This window comes from Thamnophis elegans, chromosome 10 (genome assembly GCF_009769535.1).
Source record: "Thamnophis elegans isolate rThaEle1 chromosome 10, rThaEle1.pri, whole genome shotgun sequence".
Lineage (NCBI taxonomy): Eukaryota > Metazoa > Chordata > Lepidosauria > Squamata > Colubridae > Thamnophis > Thamnophis elegans.
The window spans coordinates 11,001,717-11,029,287 of record NC_045550.1 but is presented as its reverse complement, the minus strand read 5'-3'; the positions used below and the strand labels follow the sequence as shown (position 1 = coordinate 11,029,287).

At 39.7% G+C, this 27,571-nt stretch overlaps 1 protein-coding gene across 3 annotated transcripts; it reads right to left on the bottom strand.

The window, feature by feature from the left end:
- Positions 1–846: 846 nt before the first annotated feature.
- SFXN4 (sideroflexin 4) lies at positions 847–27,571 on the bottom strand. 3 transcript variants are annotated; one of them, XM_032225716.1, is made up of 14 exons: positions 27,341–27,570; positions 25,161–25,226; positions 22,248–22,319; positions 19,694–19,720; positions 19,530–19,584; positions 16,852–16,877; positions 12,576–12,629; positions 12,400–12,483; positions 12,249–12,311; positions 10,080–10,167; positions 7,193–7,308; positions 5,813–5,898; positions 3,717–3,825; positions 847–1,733 (listed from the first exon to the last, which is right to left on the bottom strand). In XM_032225716.1, exons 1-14 carry the CDS (start codon positions 27,377–27,379, stop codon positions 1,656–1,658), a joined length of 963 nt encoding a protein of 320 aa, XP_032081607.1. In that variant the 5' UTR covers positions 27,380–27,570; the 3' UTR covers positions 847–1,655. The 3 variants fall into 3 exon arrangements, with proteins under 3 accessions (XP_032081607.1, XP_032081608.1, XP_032081609.1); XM_032225717.1 differs by lacking the exon at positions 19,694–19,720 and having other exon boundaries at positions 27,341–27,571; XM_032225718.1 differs by lacking the exon at positions 12,576–12,629.

Here is a 27,571-nt window from a genome sequence, read left to right as displayed (position 1 = left end):
CTTGTTTTTTATTTATGAGTGGCATATATGTAATACAGGAGAATGTGCAATTATGATTTTAAAAAATCTAAATGAGGATATGAATATGACCAGAACACCTCCTATTTTCAGGAACGTGCCACTCACTTTTGTACAAAAATATATGATTTTAAAATTTAAAAACCAACTTAATTTAATTTTATATGACTATTTTTTTCCTTCATAGTATTCTCTTTATCGTCAATGTGTGGATGAAATACAGAATATTTCCCTTATCAATCATCATTTAAAATCAATACATCCTTGTATTATTTTTTTTTTTTTTACAGTTAGCTATAAGAAACACACATACACAAATTCTGGCAACTTGGTAGCTCTTAGAAAGATGGAGAAGGCTGTTTTAATCAAAGCCATAATCCCTACTGTACCCACCCAAACAGGAGATGAGCAAACAAATTCATATATTTTTTTTAAAAAAGGTTGATTTATGCATTTAATAATTAGCTCCAGTTTTGGGTATACAAGAAAGGGACTTCTTTGTAAGGAACTGTGGTTCTATGTCAGGGGTATCAAACTCGCATCATTACGTGATGTAACAGAACTTTTTCACCCTGCACTAAAACGGGAATGGGCATGGCCAGCGCATGAAGAGCCGAGGTGGCGCAGTGGTTAAATGCAGCACTGCAGGCTACTTCAGCTGACTGCAGTTCTGCAGTTCAGCTGTTCAAATCTCACCAGCTCAGGGTTGACTCAGCCTTCCATCCTTCCGAGGTGGGTAAAATGAGGACCCAGATTGTTGTTGGGGGCAATATGCTGACTCTGTAAACCGCTTAGAAAGGGCTGAAAGCCCTATGAAGCGGTATATAAGTCTAACTGCTATTGCTACTGCTATGACGCATCTGGCCTGAGGGCCCCGAGTTTGACAGCCCTGTTCTATGTCATAACAAGTAGCAGCACCTAGCTAACATCTGCTCACCTTAAATAGGTTCTGGCATTGGGAACTCCCAAGAGAGGGCTTTACGCCAGACTTACAGCAATCCTGGGAAATGGGCTACAGACGGTAATAGGGACTTAGTCATCAGTTAAATTAAGGGTTAGCCCATTAGAAGAACAAGAATACAGAGCAGGGCAGACTTTATTCTATATAATTATTTTATTTATTTCCTGTCTTTTCTCCAGAAGTCCTAAACAATAGACACAAAACTTCCTTCTCCAAAAGGAACATGTTGGCCTGAAAGAAAGTAGGAACAGAAAATCACAGAGTGATTTTCCTTGGCAGAGAATAGCCTTGAATGCGAGTGTCCCCAGTTCTAATCCAACATCTCATTTTATCACATATGTTCCTCCTCCCATTTAAAAAAAATAACCTATAGAAGTCAGATCACAATGCAATTTTGCATTTCTAGATAAGTGGTCTGTTTTTTGAATAACGTCCTTTTTATTATTGGGACATAAGTAGATCACAAAATCAAATCCTATCTGTACAGAGAAGTATCTATAAGAACATGATTATTCTCCACCCCATCCCCAATTAGCTTTAGTTTTTTTGTTACAGTCGATTCAGAATACTTCAGACCAACTTTCACCTTACTACCAGAGTTCCTCTTTTATGCACAAAAGCCAGCTTCATCATTACAAGAATGGCACTCCTAGAAAGCCATCAAGGTGCCCCATTATTAAACTCCCCTATAAAAAAAAAACGTCGTTTCTTCAGTGGAAGAGACAAGATGAGGCTCAAGCTCATTTCGCTTTATCTGAAAAATAAGAGAACATTTTAAATTTCTTAACTGGATTATTTTAAACACTTGGATCCACTTCTGTACAAAGACATGAGTTACAGAAATCATAGGATTTTGGAAGTATTACAATTTAATCAAAATCTCACATTACTGTCTCTAAATTAGTAATTTGAAATTTAATAAAATTTGTATGCCGCCCACTCCCATGGGACTCTGGGCGGCTTACAGACAAGATAAAAAGCATTTAAGAATTAAAAAATAAAAATACAGTTGTTAAAATTACACACCATCCATTCTGTCTAAGTGGGGCTGGACATTAATCAACAGCCCCAGGCCTGCCGGAACAGCCAGGTCTTCGTGGCTTTTCGGAAGGCCGAGAGAGTGGTAAGGGTCCGGATCTCTACGAGTAGATCGTTCCACAGGGCCGGCGCAGCCACAGAGAAGGCCCTCCCCCGGGGGGGCCGCCGGCCGGCATTGTCCAGCCGACGGCACCCAGAGGAGGCCCAACCTGTGAGATCTTATTGGTCGTTGGGAGGTATGTGGCAGGAGGCGGTCTCTCAGGTAGCCAGGTCCTAAACCATGTAGGGCTTTAAAAGTAACAACTAGCACCTTGAAGCGCGTTCGGAGACCAACAGGGAGCCAGTGCAGCTCGCGGAGGATGGGTATAACATGGGTGTATCTAGGTACACCCAGTATCGCTCGCATGGCTGCATTCTGGACCAACTGTAGTCTTCGAACACTCTTCAGCCCCATGTAGAGTGCGTAATGCAAAAGACAAGACAATTGAGTAGGCAAACAATATTAAAAATCTTGTCTCTTACACTGAAATACCTCCCAAATCCTCTGAAATCAATAGAAATGTTAGGAAAATATGGTAATATGCTACATACTGCACTTACATTCAGACTCCTAAAATTATCTAAATACTTTCCATCGGGGGTGGGTTCTGGCAGTCACTACTGCCAGTTGCTCATGGGCGTGCTTTGCGCATGCATGCTTGATACACGCTGTGCGCACATGCACAGTGCAATAAAAATTGTTCAGCGCATGCACAGAAGCAAAAAACCAAGATAGCGGTGCCTATGGAGCCACCTGGAGAACCGGTTCAGGGGCGTGGCAGGCCTGGGCCACTGCCAGTTCCAGTGACCCAGGCCGCCAAACCACTACCAGTTCGCCCAAACTGGCCCGAACCGGTAGGAACCCATCACTGCTTTCCATCCTCCTTTTTTGAAGGAAGTTACTTTGGCCCCCTATCTGTTAAATTTCTATCTCTACAAACATTAAACTTTGGAAATTGTGAACATCTCCATGCAGGTAGTCCTTGATTTACAACAGTTTAGTGGACCTTTAAAGTTATAACGGCACTGAAAACAGGGACTTATGACTGATTATAACATGACTGTCGTAGCATCCCCATGGTCACATGATCAAATTCAGACGCTTAGCAACTGATTCATATCCATGACAGCTGCAGTGTCTCGGGGTCATGTGATCACCTTTTGTAACTTTTTGACAATCAAAGTCAATGGGGAAGCCAGATTCACTTAATAACTGCTTTACTAATTTAACAACTGTAGTGATTCGTTTACCAACCATGGCAAGAAAGGTCATAAAGTGGGCCAAAGTTCACTCAACCACCATATGTTACTAACTTAACAACTGCAGCGATTCACTTAAGAACTGTACAAGAAAAGTTTTTAAATGGGGCAAAGCTCACTTAACAAAAGTCTTTCTTAGCAACAGAAAATTTGGGCTCATTTGTGGTTGTAAGTCAAGGACTACCTGTATTCCAACTCCAATCCTTACAGTTTCTGGGAACTTCCATGCTTGCATCACCAGTTAACAAATGTCCCTTTTTTATTTGGCGACCCAGCAAATATAATCTTTCTGATTTTTACTCATCAAGGTTTATATTTTTTGCTGATTTGCAATGCCATTTATCCCTTTGATCTACCCGATTATCAAAAGTGGCAAAGAAAATGAAACATGCTGATTTACCTCTCTTAACTGTGGAGTCCAACTCAGTGAAATGGGCAGTATTAACCAACAGAAAAAATAAACCAGGAACACTCTCAAAAATACTGAATTTTGTGGGAAAACTCTTCTGCTGCAAAAGATTGTAAGGGCATGTTATTACACAGCATGGCACTGATAAACCTTCAAGATGTCTGGAATTACTGACTTAACAGTGCAGGTTTTTTTTTTTGCAGCTGCTCCCCCGAAACCAGAAAACCATTGATAACCTGGACTCTTAGATGGATACAAGGAAACTTTACACAGTTAGATTTACCCTTAATTATTCTTGTTATTTTGGCTTCCAAGCACTATAGGGATGATGACAATACTAAATTCTAAATGAAAGAAAAGGCATTGAACTTTCAACTCCTTGGGAATGGAGTATTTTGATTTTGATGATGATGATGATGATAGTAATGATAGTAATAATAGTAATAATAATAATAAACTACAAACTAATGCCATGAAAGCGAAGATACAAACTGCTGACTTTGCAAGAACAAAGTTGAAACTGTTTCATATTTAATATGTGAAGGCAGCAAAATCACACAAACTGATTCCAAAGCTAGACATGACCGAGTTGCTAAATTAACCCATTGGTCATTATGTAAAAACTACGATTTGCCTGTATCCAGAAAGTCATGGGGATATAAAGTGAAAAAAGTTATCAAAAATGAGAAGGTGACGATCTTATGGGACTTTCGAATACAGGCAAATCATCATTTGGAACACAACACGACAGATATCACATTTGTAAAGGACCGAAGCATACAGTTTATTGATATCACTATACCAGGAGATGCCAGAGTCGAAGAAAAAGAACTAGAAAAAATCACCAAATATCGTGACCTGGCCATTGAAACTACATGGCTATGGATGAAACATGTAACAGTAATACCAATATCATCGGGGCACTTGGTACCATGTTCAAGAATTTTATTAGATACATCAACAAATTGCAGCTTCCTGCAATAACACCAGCAGAAATGCAAAAAACTGCACTGCTCAGAACATTGTATATTTTCAGCGGGTACTTGGTTGATACCTGGGACACTGGCAGCAACCTGTATCAACCATTAGCACAAGTCAATGGTATTTGTGATACCCTTTTGAATGTTCTGTTGACTGAGTTTCATATTTAATGAATAAAGTATAATAATAATAGTAATAATTTTAAAAAACAACTCTACTTGGAACAGCTTATATCCTCCAGCGTTACCTTAACACTTCCTAGGTCCTTGGTTAGGACCCGAGCTGTTGAGCTACCAACCAGCCCCAAAGGCTGTGAATCTCACCAAAGATTAACATCATCATAATCTGTAGCCTAACATTTCCTTTGATGGTTGCCAAATATTGACAATTTCAGAGGGAGGGGGAACAACTGCAAAAACTCTTTCAGATTCAGAGTCCAGTATGACATTCTGAAAGCATGGACATAATGAAATATAGAAAGCATTTTAGAATAAACATTTTTCTTTGTCACTCTGAATTCACCATACAGAATCCCTGATTTTAGGCTATAATTGTTCCAATTATAGCCCCACAAAATTTGTATAGAATGAGAAAGTCCCCTTTAATTTTTTTATCACTCTTTTCTTGGAAGACTCTACAACAAATTACAAGAAACTAACAATAAAACATCACCTTCATAAAATCATCAATCCTTGAAAATGAGTACAAGATTTAAAGTTCATTTTAAAAAGTAAAGTACAGTAAGAAACTTAAGAAGTTATTTGACCCTGAGATATATTGACTTCTCCACTCTTCTGCTCTTCTCGTTGCATCAATCCAAAGTGAGATCACAATCTTAATAGAATTAATAGCCACAGTTTCTAAAAAATTTCCTGGAGCATTCAGGGGTATTCAGATTCTGTAAACCATTATAAAAGACCTTATTTGGTCCTGAATTCTTCTAGACAAGAAGAATCAGCAGCCAGTTCAAATCTCACTAAGAAATAATTGCCCCATGTTCAAGATGGGCTAACAGAAGGTTATACTTTCCCTGTTATGATATTATTTCATTATTGATAATAGGTATTTTTCCTGCTAATTTGGTTGAGGAAATATATTTATCTTACCGATTTATGAGATACACAGTAGTTTCAGAAATAATCATTGGCAGACCAAAGAGTATACCCCGGGATAATGCTGTTTCTCTTACAGCCTGTGCAGAAGGAGGGGGGGGGGGGGGAACAGATACGCATACAAAAGAAAGTCAGAATCACAATATATTCAAATCTCTCAAGCGCTTGCATTTTCATGAATCTGGATGCCATAATTTTAAAGTTTTCGGCCTTGACAAGCCACAGCATGTCCGATTAATCTGGCATCAGAGGGTGGCCAGTGCTGAATATTATGGGCAAATTATTGGAGCTGCTGGGTGGCTGGTAGAACTAAAAATCAAAGTAGATGTATCACAAAACTTAACGCATCGGTCAGTTTAGCAAAATGTGAATTAGGAGTTGCACATATTTATTTATTTATTTATTAGACTTATATACCGCTTCATAGGGCTTTCAGCCCTCTCTAAGCGGTTTACAATTTTTTTAGCAAATTGAGTCAGCATATTGCCCCCACAGTCTGGGTCCTCATTTCACCCACCTCGGAAGGATGGAAGGCTGAGTCAACCTTGAGCCGGTGAGATTTGAACAGCCGAACTGCAGATCACAGTCAGCTAAAGTGGCCTGCAGTACTGCACCCTAACCACTGCGCCACCTCGGCTCTCATATCAATGTTAAAGAACCAGTTTTATCCTAAATATAAATCCACTAAAATGCTGCTGAGGCCACCTTTTTTCATAATGAGGGCTACCAGAATATGTGTTTCCATTAGATGAGCTATATGTCACACACATAGTATAATATAAGGAAACAATGACTTTAGAACTAAATGGGGAAAAAAATCACAATACAAGACAATCCAGACTTCAAAGCCAGTATGAACTTAACAAATGGACAACTACAATCAAAGCAATTAGTCTTACATTATGATTATAGAGGCTGGGAAGCCCCATAAAACAAAGGGCCAAACCAAAATTTTCCCCTTTGGGGGGGAGGGAGAAACACACCAAATTCATGTTCATAAGGAAATTCTGGTAAATAAGTAATTGGGAGAATGCCACTAAATGTAAATGTAAAATACAGAAATTTTGAACAAAAAAATAATAATCATGCTGGATCAGATCAAAAGCCTGTCTAATCCAAGAGCCAAATCAAAACACAGAAGCAAGACACAAGAATAATCACATTTTTCCACTTCTATTTCCAGTAGCTCAAACTATCTATTGCTTCCTTTAATAGAAGTAATGCATAGCTGTCATAATAGCTTTTGATAGGCTTTCCTTCTAAATGGCTAATATCCCTCTGATGGTTTAATTTATTTGAGCATAGAAGTGTTTTGTTCAAATGGAACAGAACAGGGGAAACCAAGCCAGGGCAAACATATGTTCCTTCACTTACTTTTTTCCCTGCGACTTGAGACATTCCAATAACTTCACCCGTGCTACCCATGACCTTAATCCCTTTCTCACGTTCCAAGTTCCTGACTGCGAACACATTGCATGCACAGAGAACACCTGCAGCAAACAGAGGAGATCAGGCACAGTGAGAAATGTAAACAAGGATTATTAGCCCTAACTCTCAATTCATATGATAGCATTTATATTAGCAAAGCAGAACAGTGACTTAACTGTTCAGACATTGTAGAATTAAACACTGCTTAAATTCTGCTGCAATTGTTGGGAGTCTCTTCCAGAAATTATCAGTTGGCTTATGCAGAAACTGCTGAAAGTTTAGTTTTTAGTGTTTACTTGGCTCATACTGAAACTTCAGCCAAATTGGCAGAATTTTCTAGTATTCTAATTTTCTTCATAATTTTCTGCATCAGTTTTAAAAATATGTATGTATGTATGTATGTATGTATGTATGTTTGTTTGTTTGTTTGTTTTTTTGTGCTGATAAATAAAGGGAGACTAGTATAGATTTATTTCAAGCTATTTAGCTCTCATCAGCTATCCATACCCTTACTGGGATTTGAACTGGCTAGCTGATGAGAGCTAAATAGCTTGAAATAGATCTATACTAGTCTCCCTTTATTTATTTATCAGCACAAATTAAAAAAAATAAAACACACAAATATAACAAAGGCAACAGTAAAAATATTGGGTTTCTGTCGTGATGGACTCTTGTGACGAGCCGATGAACAGATGATGGAAGCAGTTAGCTTCCTCCCATAATTGGGGCTTACCAGGGGTTGTAAAAATCTTATATATATGATGTATGTGATGTACAATAATGTATAAAAAACAGATACTAATTATTGGAAATTCTGATAAGCTTGCCATTAAATAATTAGATATGCTTGAATTAAATGAAAGCCCCCTCCCCTTTTATCGGAAAAAACTGGGAATTGAAACAATTGGGAGTTTGAAACTAATGGACGTGTGAACAACCTGTAACTAGTTATTTCAAGGAGAGTGTACTATATTTATTTCATATATTTAGGATAACTACTTGAATGAAAAATTGGAGTCTAGCCTTTCAAATTATGTTATCAATTCCACATAATAGTTAAAATTTCTTGTCATTGAACTTCAGGAGGAAATCAAAGAAGTTTGGATAAAAGAAGGACAATCTTTTGTAGGATGGCCAAACGATGGCAGTCCCGTAAAACGTGTTAAGCCTCTGCCTAAACATATTTGGTTCTTTATTAGTAATAAAAATAGGTTGGGCTGGAATCGTTATCTTATATTTTACCAATCAACAGGATTTTTATACCTGAAAGGCTGCAAAAATACTTGAAAATCACTTTCTTGGCAAAGACCAATTTTATACTTTTATCAAGCAAAGATTAAGATTTAGAGTTAAATCCAGGACTAATGATATTACTTCATATTATTTGGTCTTGCTCTGCTATTATCACATTTAGGGATAATATGAACAAAATTGTTAATGATTGCTTTGTATTAAAGGAACATCTCTAAGAAATATGCCCAGTATTTAGAATCTACATAAAATTTAAAAATGTGTTTTTTTTCCCTAGCACGAGACTTATTAAACAAATGATAATAAAACAACAAAGTGAACCTCTGGTGCCTTTTTGCCTCAAAAAAGAGGCTGAAAATCTGGGTGCGTCTTATACATCGAACACAGCATTTTTGCCTCCTGAAGCCCCGCCCCTTCACAAAAATGTCATGCATACCCTTATGGAGGCTTTCAGAGAGCTTGTGGGGGCTGGGGAGGGCAGAAATGAGCAAAAAACAGCCTTTTTTATTCCCCAGGCCTCAGCAGCACTCTATAAGCCTCCATAAGGCTATGCATGCAATTTTTTTGACAAAAAAATATGCCCGTTTTAGCAAAAAATGGGCCGTTTTTTGCTCGTTTTTGCCGCCCCCCCCGTCAGGAGCACTCTGTAAGTCCCCCACCCCAAGGCTATTCATGCCTTTTAAAAATAAACGGGCCCGTTTTCATGAAAAATGGTGCATTTTTTGGGAGGCTTACAGAGTGCAAAAACTTTTTTTTTCCATTTGGAAAGCACTTTAACTGATTGATGATAATTACATTTATCAAGTGCTGTGCCAGCAGAAAGAAAGTCTTAGGTCCTGCATATTGTCAGCAATTTCCTTCTCCAACACATGGATAAATACACCTGGAAACATCTGTTGAAGTATCGAGCCCCACTTTAATTGTGAATGTTGTTGTATTTTAAATTTTGTATTGTCTTATTTATCCCCCTTCCCTTTTTATTGTAAGCCGCCCGGAGTCCTTCAGGAGTGGGCGGCATACAAGACCAATAAAACCAAACCAAAACCAAATCTCCCTACCTACCTTCTCTCTCTCTCTCTTTCCCTCCAACCCTCCCTCCCTCTCCTTCTCCCTACCTACTTTCTGCCTCCCTACCTATCTACTGTATTTCTCTCTCTCTATCCTTCTACCTACCTACCTACCTGCACTCTCTCTCTCCCCTTACCTACCTATTGTATTTCTCTATCTCTCTATCTCTCTCTATTTCTCTCTCTCTCCCTTTAGCTACCTAACTACTCTCTCTCTCCCTACCTATCTACTGTATTTCTCTCTCTTTCTCTCCCTCTCTATCCCTCTATTTAACTTCCTACTTTTTTAAAAAAAATTGCCTTATACTCCAGTACGTCTTATACTCCGAAAAATACGATAGTTTTTTTTTCAAACAAGGACAATTTTTAAACAACAGGTTACATTTTCAAATTAATATGTTTACAACATAAATATTATATTTGAAAGAATGTTTATACCTGATAAAACACAGCAAAAATTACATAAGGCAACACCAGTAACTAATGTTTTAAAGAACTGTCACACATTTACTCACCAAAAAAAGCACTTGCCATGAACTTGCTGAAGAAATGGCCTGGAGTATTTAGTGAGTTTTTACGCTCTATAAGATAATGTGGGAGAGACTAAAAACAACAGGTCATAGAGAGAGGTGGGGAGGGAGACAGGGAGAAGGAGACATGGAGAGAGAGAGGTCAATGGCATTGTTATTTTGCTTTATTTCATGGGAAAAAGGTGATTGTTCCCCTTTTTTCTTTATTAGTACATGCTCTCCCAGCACTTGCTGTTTATCAATCTAGACATGGTGACCTTAGTATGTCTATCTCAACAAGCCCATATTCACTTTTCCTTACAAATAAGTTCTAAAAATTTTAAACTTTTATTAAGTTTAGTTGCTTCTTCTTCCCTTTAACTTCTAGTCTTCCAAACCAGAAAACACAACTGTCAAAGTAGCATTGTCCCTTTTAATGACATTGTTCCCCCAGCCTTTATGGTAAGTGTCAGCTTCACTCCATTACATAATTAGGAAAGAAAGACTAAGAGATTCCATGGATTGGAAATCAAAAGTACTTTTACTAATTATAAATGGTAAGCGAGCAGTTGCGAAGCAAAGTCTACTTAATTAGGCGCGAAAGCGATTGATATATAGAATAGTCCATTCCCCACCCCTTAAGATCATAGCATCAGGCCAATCATAAGTCCTTCAAGTGTCAGGTGTGAGATAACTTCAAACAGGCATCACGAAGATGGAATGTCGAGGCCGTTAGTCTAAGCGGGAAGCTCTCACGCATGCGCCATCCGAACAACTCGAACATCCTAGAACATTCCTCCAGCACATCAATTAACCCCTCCCAAATACCAGCCCTCCCTCCCCGTTTCATGGCAGCTGAAGCAACAGCAAGGCAGAAGCTGACAGTAAGAGTCAGTAATCTACCACCCAGAAGCTGGATCTGGCCCACCATCAGTCTCTTTTAGCCATAAGAGCAGGGATTGTCAACCTTTTTCCACTCAAGTCTGTAAGCAAATGGCCTCTCCCTCTCTCTTGCATGAATATTCTGGCACTTCAATTCGAGAATTTATAAGACATGCAACAAGCAACAAGGTGCAAAGAGAAGTCCACACAAAGTTGACTAAGGAAATAACCAGAAGATTAATCCCACATAAGGCAAAATAAATAAGATTGTACTACTACTGGAAAGACACAGGTTGAGATATGAAAACTATTAACAAAATACTAGCTAAATAGTTAAAATTAGAGCATTCTGTTAAAAATGAAGTGATAATGGATATAGCTTTTGCCCGCTTGCCTCACCAGCCATAAATCTCACCGCACGTCACTGATATATCTAGATAGATAATTGATAATGATATAATATATACATATGTATTGGTTTGACAAGAGAAAATTTGGTATAAATTTTTAAATGGTGACCGTGAAAGGAAGTTTAGAAATTTTGTTATGTATGAAAGCCTATAATATTGAAATTGGATTGATCATGGATATAGTTAGATAAATAATTGATAATGATATAATGTATACATATATATTGGTTCGACAAGAGGAAATTTGGTATAAATTTTAAATGGTGACCATGAAAGGAAGTTTTGAAACTTAGTTATGTATGAAAGCTTATAATATTGAAATTGGATATAAATTGTAAACAGTTATTAAGAAAGGAGGTTTAGAAACTTTGTTATCAAACATAATTAATTTTTATTTAGAACATTTCACAAAGATAGAATGTTGTTGGATGATATTGAAAATAGACAATGGAATGCCATTATGTGGTTTTGCTTTGAATTTTGGACTATTTGTTATAAAGGGATGTTAAAACAACTATAGTCATATGAAGGATGAGGTATGATGATAGTAATATATATAAATATATTTGATGTAAAATATATAATTTGATATGGATTATAGGTGATGACTGTGGAAGGGATGCACGAAAGTTCTTTGTAACCAATTGACACACTTTTTTATAATTTGTAATGGAATATATTTTTATGGTGTTTGTTGTGTCTTGTTTGTTTGTGTCTATTCAAAAATAAAATAAATAAATAAAATGTTGGAAAACCTTTAGATCACATTACCAGCACCTTCTATAAATTTACAAATAATTCCAAACATGAATCCATGCAACTTTTCCTTGAAAGAAAAGCATAATTGTAAAACAAAACTTAGACAGAAATTGGCAATACATACTCCTAACAAGGCCAAACCTGGGGTGCTCCCACCAGAGAGAAATGCTTGTTTCCATGGAAATTCCTGTAAACAAAAAATGTGACACCATGAAAATACACCTATTCTCTACACTGGAAAAAAAAATCTGTTGCAATCTGCCACATATACTTACAATTTTCTCACCATTCTCCATTGGCATTTTTATGGAATTCCTGTTTGCCAAACTGAATCCACCAATATACGCATGGAAAACAAACTGTAAAATTTCAGATTACAAATGCATAATATCAATATGAGCTAATAAATTAATCTAAACAAATTAATAAAAGTGAATGGTTTGGCCAGTACCTGCCGGGCAAAAGATGACAAAAATGATCTGTATGGTAGGGAAGCAACTGCAGCCTGTGAATAGATTACACGGAAAACACATCTGGACAATATTGCAAAGATACATAACTATACTAGCAGATCATTTTATAATTTGCTACAATACCGCCATATAGTTCCATAAGCAAACATCCAGTTTTTATAGTAGCATCATATAGTTCCAGAAGCAAACACCCAGCCCAAATCTAAATTTGCCACTGGCACCATGGATCCCATGTGTGGTAACTGCTCCCAGGCCACTTCACTTCCAGGCAATAGAATCTAAAGAAGCATCTGGAATCAATGAGTAGCTTGAACATACCATGTCTTCTATTGGTAACACCACTTTACTCTGCCAGACATATTACTTTACCACTGCCTTTAAAAGCATTCAAACAGTATTTTGGCTTCCATATTTTTTGCGATAACATAAATTAATCCAGGATTATAGCAGCTCACACATCGCAATAATCTTCATAAAACTCTGTTCATGCACAATAAAAAACAAAAAAAAACCTCCTACATTTACAAAGCTGCTTCATCTGTACATTCATGCAAATCAACATATGTATGCACAATGGACCTGTAATGTTTTGTATCTACTTTAGAGTCCTTGGAGGCTGAATGTCCTTGTGTTCAATCCTGGCTACCATAAAATAAAAAAAACTTCAATATTTAGAGAGCAATTCAACATTTATACCTGAAAATGCTTTAAAGTACATTCCCAATATGTACTACAAATGAGTAATCTATCGAATGAAATAGTTTTATCAGCCCTCAGGTCCTTTTTTATCTCACCTCTTCTTTCATCTAAGATTTTGTTTTATTTTCCCTCCCACCCAATTTTATTCCTCGTTTATATTTGTTGATTTCATTGAGTGTCTCCCAGTCATCTGTTTCCTTCTCCTTTCCACCTATCAACATTTTGTGTTATGTGAGTAGCACTGGGCTACTTAGGAGGAAATTGGATCTTTTCTTAAGAAGTGTTGTGTCCTGTGAATCGAAGGGGACTCAGAAATTTCCAGTATCGCCTTCTTTTTTTTTTTTTTTTTTTTAATTAAATGTTTTATTCATTTTCATTTTCAATTTTGTACATTCACTTATATACTGGATATTTGCAATAATAATAATATAATAGTAAGAAAAAAAAAACCCCAACCTAAACACAACTCATAAACCCAACCTATCACTTTCATACACCCCTTCTTCTCCCCCTCCAACTTTCCTTTCTCCCTCCAACGATCACCCCTCCTACTTCCCTTTCCCCTCCTATCTTCCTTTCTCGCCTTCCTCACCCTCCTTCCCCTCTCATCCTACTTACATTCCCCTCTTCCTCCCTCCTTACTTCTCCCTCTTCCTTTCCTCTACTTCTCACTATGGTGCATTTCTCTATTCCTTACGCCAAAAAGAAAAAAGAAAGGAAAAAAGCAATAAGAAAAAAAAAGAGAAAAATAAAAAGAAAAGATAAGGAACAACAGTATACAAGTGTATTCTTCTTATTCTATATATTGAAACTATATCTCCACCCACCCACCCACCCCCAATGAACCCCCCTCCCTAACCCCCTCCGACTTCCCAGGTCACACACCCGGCACAGTTCAGTACCATTCACCTTCAAAATATCTTATTAACAATAATAATGAAAATAAAATAAAAAGAACACTCCGAAAAAGAAAAAAAAAGAAAAACAAAAAAGTAAATTAAAAAAAAAAATTGAAAAATCTTTTGCATTATGCTCAGCCTCCCATCATTCTTAAAATTTAAACAGTGTGAATCATTCCATTTATATTTTGTCCTCGTCCCTTACTTCTTTGATATTTACCCCCATCTTCCTGTAGACTCTCCAGATAGCCTTTCTTAACCTTATATTCAAATATTAGTTTATACAAAAATCAATTTATCTTCATACTTTCGCTACTCATCTTCCTATCCTTCGTTTCACGTCTCCATTCCTCCCAAGCCCAAATTGCATAAGATTAGGATCTCGCTCTTCACTTTAAAATCCTGAGCTTTTTATGTTATACTTCAAACATGTAAATTCATAAAATGTGTGCCCAAAATCCATACCAGTTCGTTCAATCCCAAGATCCCTTCATCAATATTCCGCTCCACCTTCCTTTCTGCCCCAGTCTTCCCAACTCCATTCATCCCAAACCGCAATTCAAATAAATCTTAGTCCCCGCTTTCCTCACAGAAAACACTTCATGCGCAGTTTGGATTGAAATTCAAATAAGTCTTGTAAAAGTCCCGTATAATATCTGTCTAGAATAAGCAATGCTTCTTTCCATTCCTCATCAGTACACAGCTTTACCATTTCATACCAAACAGAAATCCTAAAGTTTTAATCAGTCCAAAAGCTTAGAAAATATTTTAAAGACGTCGCTGGGTCTATATTCTTTACTCTTCTGCCCTTCCGGAAAGAAAAGGCAACCCTCTGCCTTATAACCACGTGTCCCGCTGCTTTGAAAATATGACTAAATCCTCAGTTTCCGCTCTTCTGCCTCTCCAGTAGGGGGAGAACAACTCCCTCCTTCTTGTAACCAAGTGACTTGCTGCTTATCTTTCCTTCACCTTGTCCTTCCGCGCTTCCGAGTGAGTCAAGAAGCCCCGCCTTCAGAGTTTTATAATAAAAATCCCGAGCTTCCGAAACAGAATTAATACGAAATCTTTGATTTTCAAATGTAACTGTGATTCCAACTGGAGCTTCCCATTTATACTTTATTTGACGATTTCTAAGTTCTTGGGTTAAAAAAGTATAGCCTCTCCTTGCTTGCAGCATCTGAAGCGGGATATCTTTAAAGACGAACAAATCGTGGCCATCGATTCGGAGCCTGCTATTATAAAACTTTTGTGAGATCGCATTTCTGGATTCTCTTGTGAAAAAATATATAATTATGTCTCTTGGGAGCTGTCGTTGCTCTGCTACATGCGAATTTTGGCGATAGATTTTTCGAATATTCCAATCAAAATTAAGTCCCGGACCTCCCACCACTTGGCTGAAAGCTTCTACAAAAGTCTGTTTCAAATTTTCTCCTTTCTTTTCAGGCAGTCCTCTGACTCTTATTGCAAACGCCTTTCTGTTATAATTTATCATTGTAAGTTGTGTTTGATTATTAATAATCTCTTGTTGTAAAGCTTGAATATTAGAAGTCAAATTAAAATTAGCCCCCTCCAAAGTTTCCAATTTCGTCTCCATTTCTTCAATATAATCTGTTAAAGTAGACGTAACTTCAAACATATTCGCATTTATTTGAGCAATTTTGGTCTGTATTTTATCGCATAAATCCAACACAAATTCTTTAATTTCTTTTCTAAAGTCATTAATTATTTGAAAGAGAAGCTCCTGTGTCAAAGAATCTCCAGTAGATGGCGTAGGAGACAAAGGCAGCGATTTGGTAACAAGTTCTTTAAGTACGAGGGGGGAGGATTTTTTTGCCTGTTTAGACCTGGGAGACATTATAGATAAAATCTGAGAGTAGACAGATAAACAGTGCCTTCAGCTGGTCAGTTCTCAATAAGTTATTTGTAGATTTTGCTCATTAATGAGTAGCGGTCTCCGGGGAAATAAAGCCAGTTAATTACGTCATCAATCACCAACACAGTAAAAACGCCATTTTGTATCCCAATTGCGCAGAGAAGTTCAAAGGAAGAACAAGGCTGGTGTTTAGATAGTTAAAAAAAAAAACACATCACAGAAGTGAGACCCGCTCGTATTATCTTAAAAACAATTTATCATTGTCCTGAGTGTGGGAGTCGGCTGTCTGGGGCTGCAAAAAGGCAGCTGCGAAGAACTGGCTGGAGATAAGAGCTCAGTTACGCTGGATCTATTCTCTGTTCGCAGCCCAAAAAAAAAGGAAAAGGGCTGTGAACTACGAATAAATCCTAACACCTGAGCTGCTGCCTGTCCCTTTCTGCCAGAAAGGGATGATATCTATTGATCTTAATTAGATATACAGACCAGAACTCTAAGAGGGGCTCCGTTGAGCTCCTCGGCGACAGGCTCCTCCCACAGGAAGCAGTATCGCCTTCTTTTGTGGCCAATTTGGACTATACTGGTGCAAAGACCAGTTTGCTCTCCAGAAATTGTTGGCAATATGTGTTATCTCTGCACTGAAACACTGCATGCAGATTATATTGACTAAGTTGAGTCCAATTAAAAAATGGAACAATTAGTACAATAGTATCGAGATTTATATTTTTATTCATTTTAAAACTCCAATACATACTGTGTATTCTGAAAACTTTCATTGTTACTCACCAATGAAGCAGAAATAAACACAAAACCTTTGAAAGAGAGAAAGAAAACTGTCCAGTTAGCAAATTTGTTGAACCAGTCCATCTAAGGGACTGATAGAAATATAAAAATGTCAACATATACAGTAATGATAAATTAGGCACTTCAGGTAGTCCTCAACATACAACCATAATTGAGCCCAGAATTTATGTTGCTAAGTGAGATATCTGTTAACTGAGTTTTGTCCCATTTTATGACTTCTCTTGCCAGAGTTGTTAAGTGAATCACTGCAGTTGTTAAATTAGTAACACAGTTGTTAAGTGAATCTGCTTTCCCCCTTGACTTTGCTTGCCAGAAGGTCACAAAAGGGGATCACATAACTCCAAGACACTTGCAACCGTCATAAATATGAACCATGCGCCATTCACTCGGGGAGACCGACGGGAGACCGAGTACCTGCACGCAGGAGGGGATTGTTCTACCGTTGCGCCAGACACCCGACTCCCAGCTGATAGCTTGAACTATTGTTTGGATTCGGAGCCTGAGAATTGAGCTGCTTTCAGCATCTGTGCGTGGGACAAGCCTACTTTTCAATTAAGCCTGCAGTAGCTGTTGGGGGCGTGCCAAGGGGGTGGGGACGAGTAGTGGTGGGTTCCAGATCCCGGTGCAACCGGTACGGTGAAATGGGGCCCTGCGGCCACCACATGAATGTGTGCATGCATCCTTACCTCCTGCAATGCTCCAGCTGTTCGGCAGAGCCGTGCAGGCGCCATACCCTCTGTGTGTGTGCATGGAAGCACCAAAGAGCTCAAATACAGGTAAGGACGCTAGGCGGGTGGGCCCTCCGGAGCACCGTACCGGAACGGTACCCGGTGCTCCCAGCAGGCTCCGGTACGCCCGTATAGGGGCGTACCTCCTGCAACCCATCACTGGGGAGGAGCCACTTAAATGGTGGAGGGGAGCACTCAGCAGTAGCTCTAAATTCAATTCACTCTAGTGTACAATCTACACTTTGAACTATGTGTTGGTTTGTTTATTCCTTGTTTGCCAAACCACATGTAAATCACATGTCCATGGGAATGCTGCAACAATCATTAGTGCGAAAAAATGGTCATAAGTCACTTTTTTCAGTGCCATTGTAACTTTGAGTGGTCACTAAATGAACTGTTGTAAGTCAAGGACTACCTGTATGTAGAAATAAAATGAATTATGGAGCCTTGTGGATTTTTTGGAATTTTATACTTCATTACTTTAGAAAATTAGTGATGCTAAATAAGCAATGGCAGTTTTAGCAGTTGTCAATTATTTAAAACAAGGTAAAATTGTACTCTAGGAATTAATTGCTTCAAAAATGCAACAGAATTTCAATTAATTTTATCCACATTCCTACATGTTGGAAACAAGTCCTAACAAGACAAATATTGCTAAGCTCAAAGATTTAAAAATTGACAAGGAAGCCTTAAAAATTATTCCCTCATGGCTGCTTGGCCCCTTAACAGTGGTGGGTTACAGGCGGTATGCCCCGGTACGAGCATACCGGAGCCTGCCAGGAGCACCGGATACCTGTCTTTTAAGGCTTCCGCGCATGGCGCATACAGCGCCTGCGCAATGCTCCGTGGAGCAGCTGGAGCATCGCAGAGGCTCACGGAGGCGCTAAGACACATGCGCATTGCGCCGGGCCCGTTCCAACCGCACTAGTTGGAACGGGATCTGGAACCCACCACTGCCCCTTTACCACAACCAACAGATCAACTGATCCCGCAAGGGTCAGGAGTTCTGTCTCCCTGGTGCCTGGAGATGTTTCCGGTGCACTCTTGCTAGCCCCAGCCCTGCCCATGGTGCCAGGCAACCTTGCAGGGCCCCTTCTGCAGCTAACCTCTGGCTCTGGAGCAGGCTGCGACCATGGTTTGCGCTCCGCCAAGCCTGGAGCTTGGGTGTTGTTCAGGCTGCTGCTACAATGAGCCAAAAAGCCATGCGGCCCGTCGGAATCAGATCTCTCCCCCTCTTCCCCACCGCCTCTACCTGGCTGCTGATGCTTGAGAAAAGGATGATCGGCAGGCAACTCTGGAAGATTGTGAGAAGCGTTTGCTTACGATTGAAGCAAAGTGCAGCCTGTGCCTTTCAAGCAATCAAATGTCTGTGTGTATGTGTTTGTCTGAGAGAGAGAGAGAAAGAGACAGAAAGAGAGAAGGGAGGGAGGGAGAGAAATGACGGAGAGGAGTAACAAGAATTGCAGGCAACACTGTTTGAAAGGGTTTCATCTCCGGGCACTCAAAGAGAACAGAACTCCCGACCCTCGCTGCTTCAGCTGATCTGCGGACTGCAGTTAAGGGGCCGAGCAGCCATGAAGTGACCACACTCATCGCCTCCTGCACTTGAAAAAAAAGACCTAACCCCAAAAAGAAAATAAGACCTGGTCTTATTTTAGGGGAAACACAGGTAATAACAGCATGAGGAAGTGATTAAGGTAATGGACTATAAATGGGAAGACTTAGATTAAAATCCATCATCAATCATAGCGCTCCAAATCTGCTGCTAGACTCATCACTTTCCTCAGGCTGGTGGTTAAGGGATAAAATAAGAAGAAGGGGCTTATATACAGTTCCTTGAATTTCTGAATGGAAAGTGGGTGATCAAATAAGGAAACAATTACTGTAAAAAAACTGAGTTCAAATTACAATAAAATGATATTTGAAACTGACCTCCTCCTCTAAAGTAGAATGGAATTGTATCACCAGTGCTGGAATTCACACAGCTCTGAGGAAACAAAAAATACATGTATAATCCCAAAGGATTGTGGGACATCTCTACTGAAAGATGAAAAGAACAAGTTAAAATAATTCTTAAATGTAATAGGAAAACTCACCAGACTTATTTTCCAGGCCTCTCTGACCTAAAATATGGGAAAGGAGTATTTTAGAAATAGGTCAGAGACTATTTTATAGCTGAATATATATTGGGGAATGGTTTAGCTTTTCAAGGACCACTGATGGGTTATTTAAAATGTTGTGGCGGGTTTTGTCCTTCGATAACACTTTTTCACATAATTTGCCATATCATAACCCATATCCTAGATTACTTTTATTAATCTGACAGCTTCATTCAAGTTGTATTTCAACTCATCTAAAGAAATTGTGACATTTAAATCATAGGATCATAAAATATAGATATATATGTGTTCTGTCCCGCCTTCACGGCTCTTAATAGACGGCAAGACAAATAAACTTAAAAGGAACTTTCTTTATCAGTTCTCAGTTCAAACTGGCTTCGAGCTCAAAAATAACATAAATACAGTCTCTAACGAGATAAAGAATACAAAACAACTCTTACAAGCAATGCACTTCTCCAAGTGTAGCCTTGAATCAGGGTTACAAGAAACAGAAAGCACTTATCCAAGTGTAACTTCCATAAATCACGATTGATGATCAAGCAATGTTGTACCAAACAAGGAACGCACGAAGGAACGTTGACTCCTAGGGCGTGGCAAAATCCGTCATTTTATCTCCAAACCTGCCCCTAACCGGCCCCAGCTGCATAATGAATCTTGTATCCCGAAAAGACTCACAGCAGACATCTGCTGGGTCACAACATATATGATACATAGAAGTAATAAGGTTCTATATGTTCAGAACTAATTAAAATTGGCTTGTCATGAATGAATTCTGGGTTAGCAATAGCAGTTAGACTTATATACCGCTTCATAGGGCTTTCAGCCCTCTCTAAGCGGTTTACAGAGTCAGCATATCGCCCCCACAGTCTAGATCCTCATTTTACCCACCTCGGAAGGATGGAAGGCTGAGTCAACCCTGAGCCGGTGAGATTTGAACCGCCGAACTGCAAATAACAGTCAGCTAAAGTGGCCTGCAGTACTGCACCCTAACCACTGTGCCACCTCGGCTCTGGGTTGGTACTCAGTTTGTTCACTTCAGTTGTCAGTGTGTTTAGATAAATTTCTTGTGTTCTAAACCTAAGATCCTTATTTGTTGGCCCCTATAAACTAAGAGCAAGCTAGAATATATTGGCTGACCCAATCAGGATTCCAGATGCAACACAATCTAAAGAAAATCATTTGAAGATTTGCTGATCTATTTATATTATTAGGAATAAATAAGCCTACATTAGCCAGCATTACTGGCTTGCTGTGATGTGTGATTACAGTCACTCTTTTATGGCATCCTTTTAAAACTAACAAACATATGTTGTTGTTGTTTTTAATTAATTTTTTTCCCACCCATCTCTCTTACAAGGTGACTTTGTGGTTCTGTCAGTATTTATGGCTCCCCCAAACTTTATATGCTTCTATTTCCTTTTCAGCATATATTTGATCTTTATACATTAGGATACACTTATTCATACCTATGGACTTCTATGAGTGGAAACGGAACAGGCTCTATAGAACAGGGGTTCCCAACAGCTGGGCCACGTACCTCTACCGATCCATGGCTGTTAGGAACAGGGCCATGCAAGCAAGCGAAGCTCATCTGTTCATGTGCAGGATCTAGATAGCACACAAACTCCCTCTCCCCCAGTCTGTGGAAAAATTGTTTCCCACAAAATCAGTCCCTGGTGTCAAAAAGATTGGAGATACAATAGAAATTCTACTCATGTTATTTCTGTTGAAGTAGTGAACTAGTTCCTGTTGTCCACACTTTGAGAGACTGCACACCACTGAGATACATGATTATCAGTAAGATCCTACAGATTGGGCCTCCTTCAGATGACGTCAGCCAGACAGTGTCGGCTGGCGGGCCCTCGGAGGAGAGCCTTCTCTGTGGCTGCTCCGACTCTCTGGAACCAGCTACCCCCGGAGATCCGGACCATTCCCACTCTCATGGCCTTCAGGAAAGCTGTAAAAACTTGGCTGTTCTTGCAGGCCTGGGGCTGTTGACCTCCCTGTTGAGGTCCAGCCCCGATTAGAAGGAATGTATGAGGGTGTTGCTGTTTTTAAACTGTTTCTTTTCTCATTATGTGTTTTTTTTCTCTTATTTTTTGTAAACCTCCCGGAGTCCTTCGGGATTGGGCGGCATATAAAAATATTTAATAAAATAAATAATAAATAAATAAATTATACAGAACTATTACATACAAAAACTGCTCACATTAACAGGCTTCTTTTCAGACCAGTATGTTCCAAGTGTGGCTGTCATGGGACAGGGGTAATTACTGATGTCACACTAGAAATGTGTTCAGGAGCATCAATGCATGACTACTTTACAGACAGTATCACACAAACAAAGCCAGTGTTTAGCCTCTCTTGGGGAGAGCTGGGATCAAAATGAAGGCAATTACGAAATCAATTCCTCTATCCGTACCTCAGGTTTCAGGCCTAGGTATCAGGACACAACAACGAGAAACTTAAAATCATTTTTGCACACTAGAATGCACCGTAATATACAAATATGTTCAAAACATCACTGTACCTTTTTATCTTGTGAAGACATTACATTTTCTCCACTATTCAGTAAAAGATCTCTCGATGCATTAATGTCCGCCTGTATTTACAAGAAAAATGGAAATAAACTGGGGGTGTTTTTTTTTCCTTCTATAAATAAGCATTTCTTTTCTTGCGATGTTATCATTTTTTTCCATGAGTGTTTTGCGACACAAAATATAATCAACCATTATTGGGCATAGTTTTTCTCTACTCAACTCTCACAGGTTAAGTGGACGGTGAAAGGAGAAACTCAGAGAGCACCTTCTAGGACACAAATAGATCCAGAAGAAAGCATCAGGGGAAGGCTTCTCTGTCTTTCTCCCAAAGCTGCTGGTCCAATTCGATTTGCAAGACTTTTCAAGTGGAGGAAGGATGTCAGGAGTCATCTAACCATAGCATATTCAGTCCAATCCCAAACCATTTACGTATTCATGCAGAGAACCTGTTTCAATCTTCCTGTCAGCCTCTGCTTTGCTGCTGCTTCAGCTGCCATTGAAACGGGGAGGGAGGGCATGGTATTTGGGAGGGGTTTACTAATTGTGCTGGAGGAAGATTCTGGAGTTCCGCTGCCTGTCGGATTACGCATGCGGAGGAGGTTCCCGCCAAGGCTAACAGCACCGACATTCCATCTTAGTGATGCCTTTTGAAGTTATCTCACACCTGACACTTAGGAGAATTATGATTGGACTGTAACTGGGATGCCAAGGGGTGGGGAATGGGTTATTCTATATATCAATCGCTTTCGCGCCTAAATAATCAGTCTTCGCTTTGCTACACCTTTAATCATTTCTAATTAGTAAAAGTACACTTGATTTCTACCTATGGAGTCTCGTGGTCTTCTTTCCTAATTACCCAATGAAGAGGTGCTGACACTTCCTTCAATATACTGACAATGAATCGAAGATCACCATTTCTTTTCCACTGGTGGTTGGAGATATACAAAGCTAAAAGCAACCAGAATTGCTCTTTTTGGTGACAGCCTGAATTTGGTGCAATGCAGTGGTTCGCTCTATGTGTATCCCAGGCCAACATACATGGGTTAATGCTTTCTTTCAAATATTTGTTATTACAGGTCATAACACTTTGAAATTATTATTTTTTTCTTTAAAATAATATTACTGTGGCTGGAAACTTGTGGAAACATAACAAGCATGTTACATTAACGATCATTTTTATGCAAGCTGCCTGATTGTATTCTTCCAACTCCATGGCCCTTGTGGTTGCATTTTGTATGTTGTCTGAATAGAGAAAATGATACGCACTATTAAGGTTGTCTTAATGATGCAGTCTGAAACTGTGGCTTGCACTTGACTTATTTGCTCTAGCTATGGTTTAGCGTGATATCTGGTCTCAAACTAATGGCTAATTTATGGCTCCTGTTGCTCCAGGGAAATGAAACAGCTTACAGGAATGGCCAGGAATTGTTTCAGCAGCTACATTTCACTACTCCACTTTCAAAATTTACTCTTCCATTTACCCGCGCGAGCGATTGTGGGTGCACCTCGGTACACCCACGTTACACCTATCCTCCGCGAGCTGCACTGGTTACCGATTAGTCTCCGGATACGCTTCAAAGTGCTAGTCGTAACTTATAAAGCCCTTCATGATATTGGATCTGGGTACTTGACAGACCGCCTGCTGCCAATTACCTCCCAAAGACCCATTAGATCGCACAGGGTTGGCCTCCTCCGGGTTCCGTCTACCAGCCAATGCCACCTGGCTACTACCCAGGGGAGGGCCTTCTCTGTGGCAGCCCCGGCCCTCTGGAACGAACTCCCCGCAGGGATTTGGATCCTCACCTGTCTCCAGGCCTTCCGAAAAGCCGTCAAAACCTGGCTTTGCCGGCAGGCCTGGGGTTGATGAGTTCCCCTCCCCTCTCGACTTGTGTGGTTGTGTGATTCTTGGCTATTTTAATTACTTGTATTCTGTTGTATGTTCCCCTTTTCCCCTTTTGAGTTGTTCGCCGCCCTGAGTCCCTCCCGGAGAAGGGCGGCATACAAATAATAAAATTCAATTCAATTCAATTCAATACCCACGCATGCAAGGAGATGGTGTTTTTTTTAAGGGTTAGAAAAACATTCATTTTCCCACATCCTTTATATAGTAGCTTTGATGCCGAACAAAATATTAATTGCCTTGATTTGAGTTCGGAAGGAAAAAAGCAAACAGATAAAGTAATGTTGCTCAGTTAGCTACTTTAAAATAGCCAAGAAGACAAGACCAGGAGGCTTCAGCTGATGCAGCATCTAGAGCAGTGTTTCTCAACCTTGGCAACTTGAAGATGTCTGGACTTCAACTCCCAGAATTCCCCAGCCAGCAAATGCTTGAGTTGAAGTCCGGACATCTTCAAGTTGCCAAGGTTGAGAAACACTGATCTAGAGCATGAGTGTCAAACTCGATTGCGTCACATGACATTTTGCAATGTGTTGCGTTTTTTGCCTTTGCAGAGCCAGGGTAGGCGTGGCCTGTGTGTGATGCATCGGGCCCTGGGTTGCAAATTTGACCACCCCTGATCTAGAGATAATCCTCAATCCGAGATCACAATTGGGACTTGCACTCCATCATTAAGCTCTGTGACTCCAATTTACATTTTACTTCCTCATTCACTATTAACTTGCTTATGATAAGTCAGCTGTGAAACACAAATGTGACTGTGAAATGCTGTGATGGTCATAAATGCAAAGATTGATCACAAAGTTGTCATTTATTCAACTTTTGTAGCCAGCCATTTCAATCCAAGCGACTCTTTTTTTTTTAGCATGATTTCAAATGGTTGATAATAAGGCAATCAGTAAACAAGAGACTTGCCTGTAAAATTTTTAATGCCATATGAACACGCCCACAGAAATGCTTTATAGCTGACTTTCAAGTTTCAATATCCAAAGTTTAGGTTTCTTACCTCAGGTGTAAATATGACAAAGGGGTCCAAAATATCTACCCAGTGCTTCAACCTTTCGTAAAAAGTCTAGAGAAAGAGATTTAAAAGATACCTGAGCTCGAATATATATTTTTGCAGTGATACTGAAATTAGTCAAAATTGCCCAATAACATAAACCCAAGTTTTATCCACACACCAAAGCCGAAGTTGCTCTCCATGACCTGTGCTTTTTTGATTAAACAATACACCCAGCATAGTCAAGTTATCATAGTCACCCATGAAAAGCATACTCCACAATCCTTTGAAACTTCATGCCTGATCTTTCTGGTATGTGATTCAATGGAAACTTAATAACTCAAATAAAGAATCACATCCTTTTGACAAGAAAAATTAACTGCAGGATGGGTGTATTTTGGAATAAGGGGGTGATATGTGCTGAAAGCTGGTGCTAAAATATTCTTTCATCCTTATCTGTTTTGTGAGCATGGGGAAATGGGTTGTTTTTAATGGGAAAACACTAAGCTTATCAACTTTTACTATAGTGTTACTTGCAAAAACAAGCTAATATAAAAGTCATTTCTATTAACCCTGTTTTACAATTCTACTAGTTTTACTGAAAATCAACTGGGCAAGGAGGAGAACCCCAAATGTCGGACTGTTATCCAGAGGGTAACCCAGAGCTTAGAATACAATTACTGTATCTCAGAGTTGAAGGCATTGGGCGTCCATTTCTTTCTCCTATTGTCTTGATAAGAGCTATAGCAGGCAACACAGAAACTCATTTCAGGATTCCTGTAGTACAACCCAAATATTTGGGTTGTTTGTTTTGGTTTTCTCAGCCTAAATGCTTATAGATTTCACTTAAGAGCAAACAAATCCGGAAACCATTCCCTTTCCTTCTGCTTCCAAATATTTGCAGCAGAGGGCAAAGAATTCTGCAAAGCAGTTAAAATTAACTGTATGGCTTTCAGGACCAACTTTTCAGATACAATCAAAGAGTATCCCTTTTCTTTAGGGCACAGAGATTATGCCCACTCAAAAGTAGGAAAGTTGAAAGGCTTTGTGGCTGTGGCATCATGCAAATGCCATTTAATCCAGATATGAAGGGTGCAATACTATATCCATTAAAAAGCATGTAAGCCCCAATGACTTACTTCCGAGTAGACTTTAGTTTAATATATCTAGCACGCCCTCATTTATTACACTATATTTTTTATCACGCTGGATTTAATAATTGCTGAGTGTTCTGAAATGGGAATGTCATACTTCTTGCAGTGCTGCTTTTCCTTCCTATTGTGGGAAGTTATCATCCAGCCCTCTCCCAGAAAAATGAAATATCCTAGGAAATATTGAAAAGGCAGAATATTTCTCTGGATGTGAAAAGAAAGAAACATGTTTTAAAAGACCGAATAGTTGCCTGTAGCTTCCTGCCCATCCCCACTGTTAATAGGCCATTAAGAAGGCCAAGCTAGTCCACTTTACATAATAAAGACTTCTCCACTGCAGCCCCAGGGGGGGATGGGAGTAAAGGGGTGATATTATTGGCCCTTTACTCAAATGACCTCATGGCATCTGAGAACTCAACCAAATCTGGATTCAAAACACAGCCTAGAGAGTTGCCCCTGCATGGCCCCATGGGAGTCTGACAACCAATCAGAATACATTTCTTACACAGGAACAGGAAACAGAGAGGTGGGACTAAACAGGGTATAAAAAGCCTAGCAAGCCCCTCCTTCAGCCCTTCTCTTCTTCTCCACCAACATTGAAGCATGGGATCACCTTTTCTGTTCAGGGCTCAAGCCATGTGGCCCTGTCCAACAATAAACCATCTTTCCAAGCAGCCTCCATGTCTCCAGTGTCTTTTCCCCCACTTGGAGCTGAACCCAGAAGGACATTTCTTTCAACACTAGTTTTAAAACGTTTGCTTGTGTATTTTGCCGGATCGAATAAATCACGCCTTCCACTCCACCACCCCCTGCATCTCAATTTCCACATTCCCCGGGCAGAAAGGGCTGCAGGGCGAGGGCGAAGCCATTGAATCCTCCGATCGCCCTTTCCCCCACGCCAGCCGAGAGCAAAGCCTCGCTTCCCCCCACACCCACAATCCCCGCCCGGCTCTTTTTTCCCCTTCCAGGCTGCACTAGAAAGTTGACTCCCCGCCCCTTTGCGACCGCGGCGCAACGCTTTGCAGAGAACCGTACTCGACCCTCGTTCCTCCAAAACTGCAAATTCAAATCCATCACGCTCGGACGGCTGCGCCGGAAAGCGGCTGGTTCCGGGAAACGTCGGCAAAGTCACCCACGTGGAGGTCTTTTTCGCGATCGCGGGATCGTCCCCCCCTCCCTCGGCTTTTGACGTCATTCATGCTCACTGCTGCTGGTTCGTTCCTCGGACGCCGATTCGATTTCCAAAGGGCTCTTTAAGCCAGTGTT

Excerpts from the sequence above, each read along its gene's own strand:
- SFXN4 (XM_032225716.1), bottom strand. The coding sequence starts at position 27,379 with ATGGATTTGAATTTGCAGTTTTGGAGGAACGAGGGTCGA. Across the intron at positions 19,585-19,693 it reads AGGCCTGGAAAATAAGTCTG|AGCTGTGTGAATTCCAGCAC; the intron begins GTGAGTTTTCCT and ends TTGTTTCCTCAG. Across the intron at positions 12,630-16,851 it reads TGTTTATTTCTGCTTCATTG|GCTGCAGTTGCTTCCCTACC; the intron begins GTGAGTAACAAT and ends ATCTATTCACAG.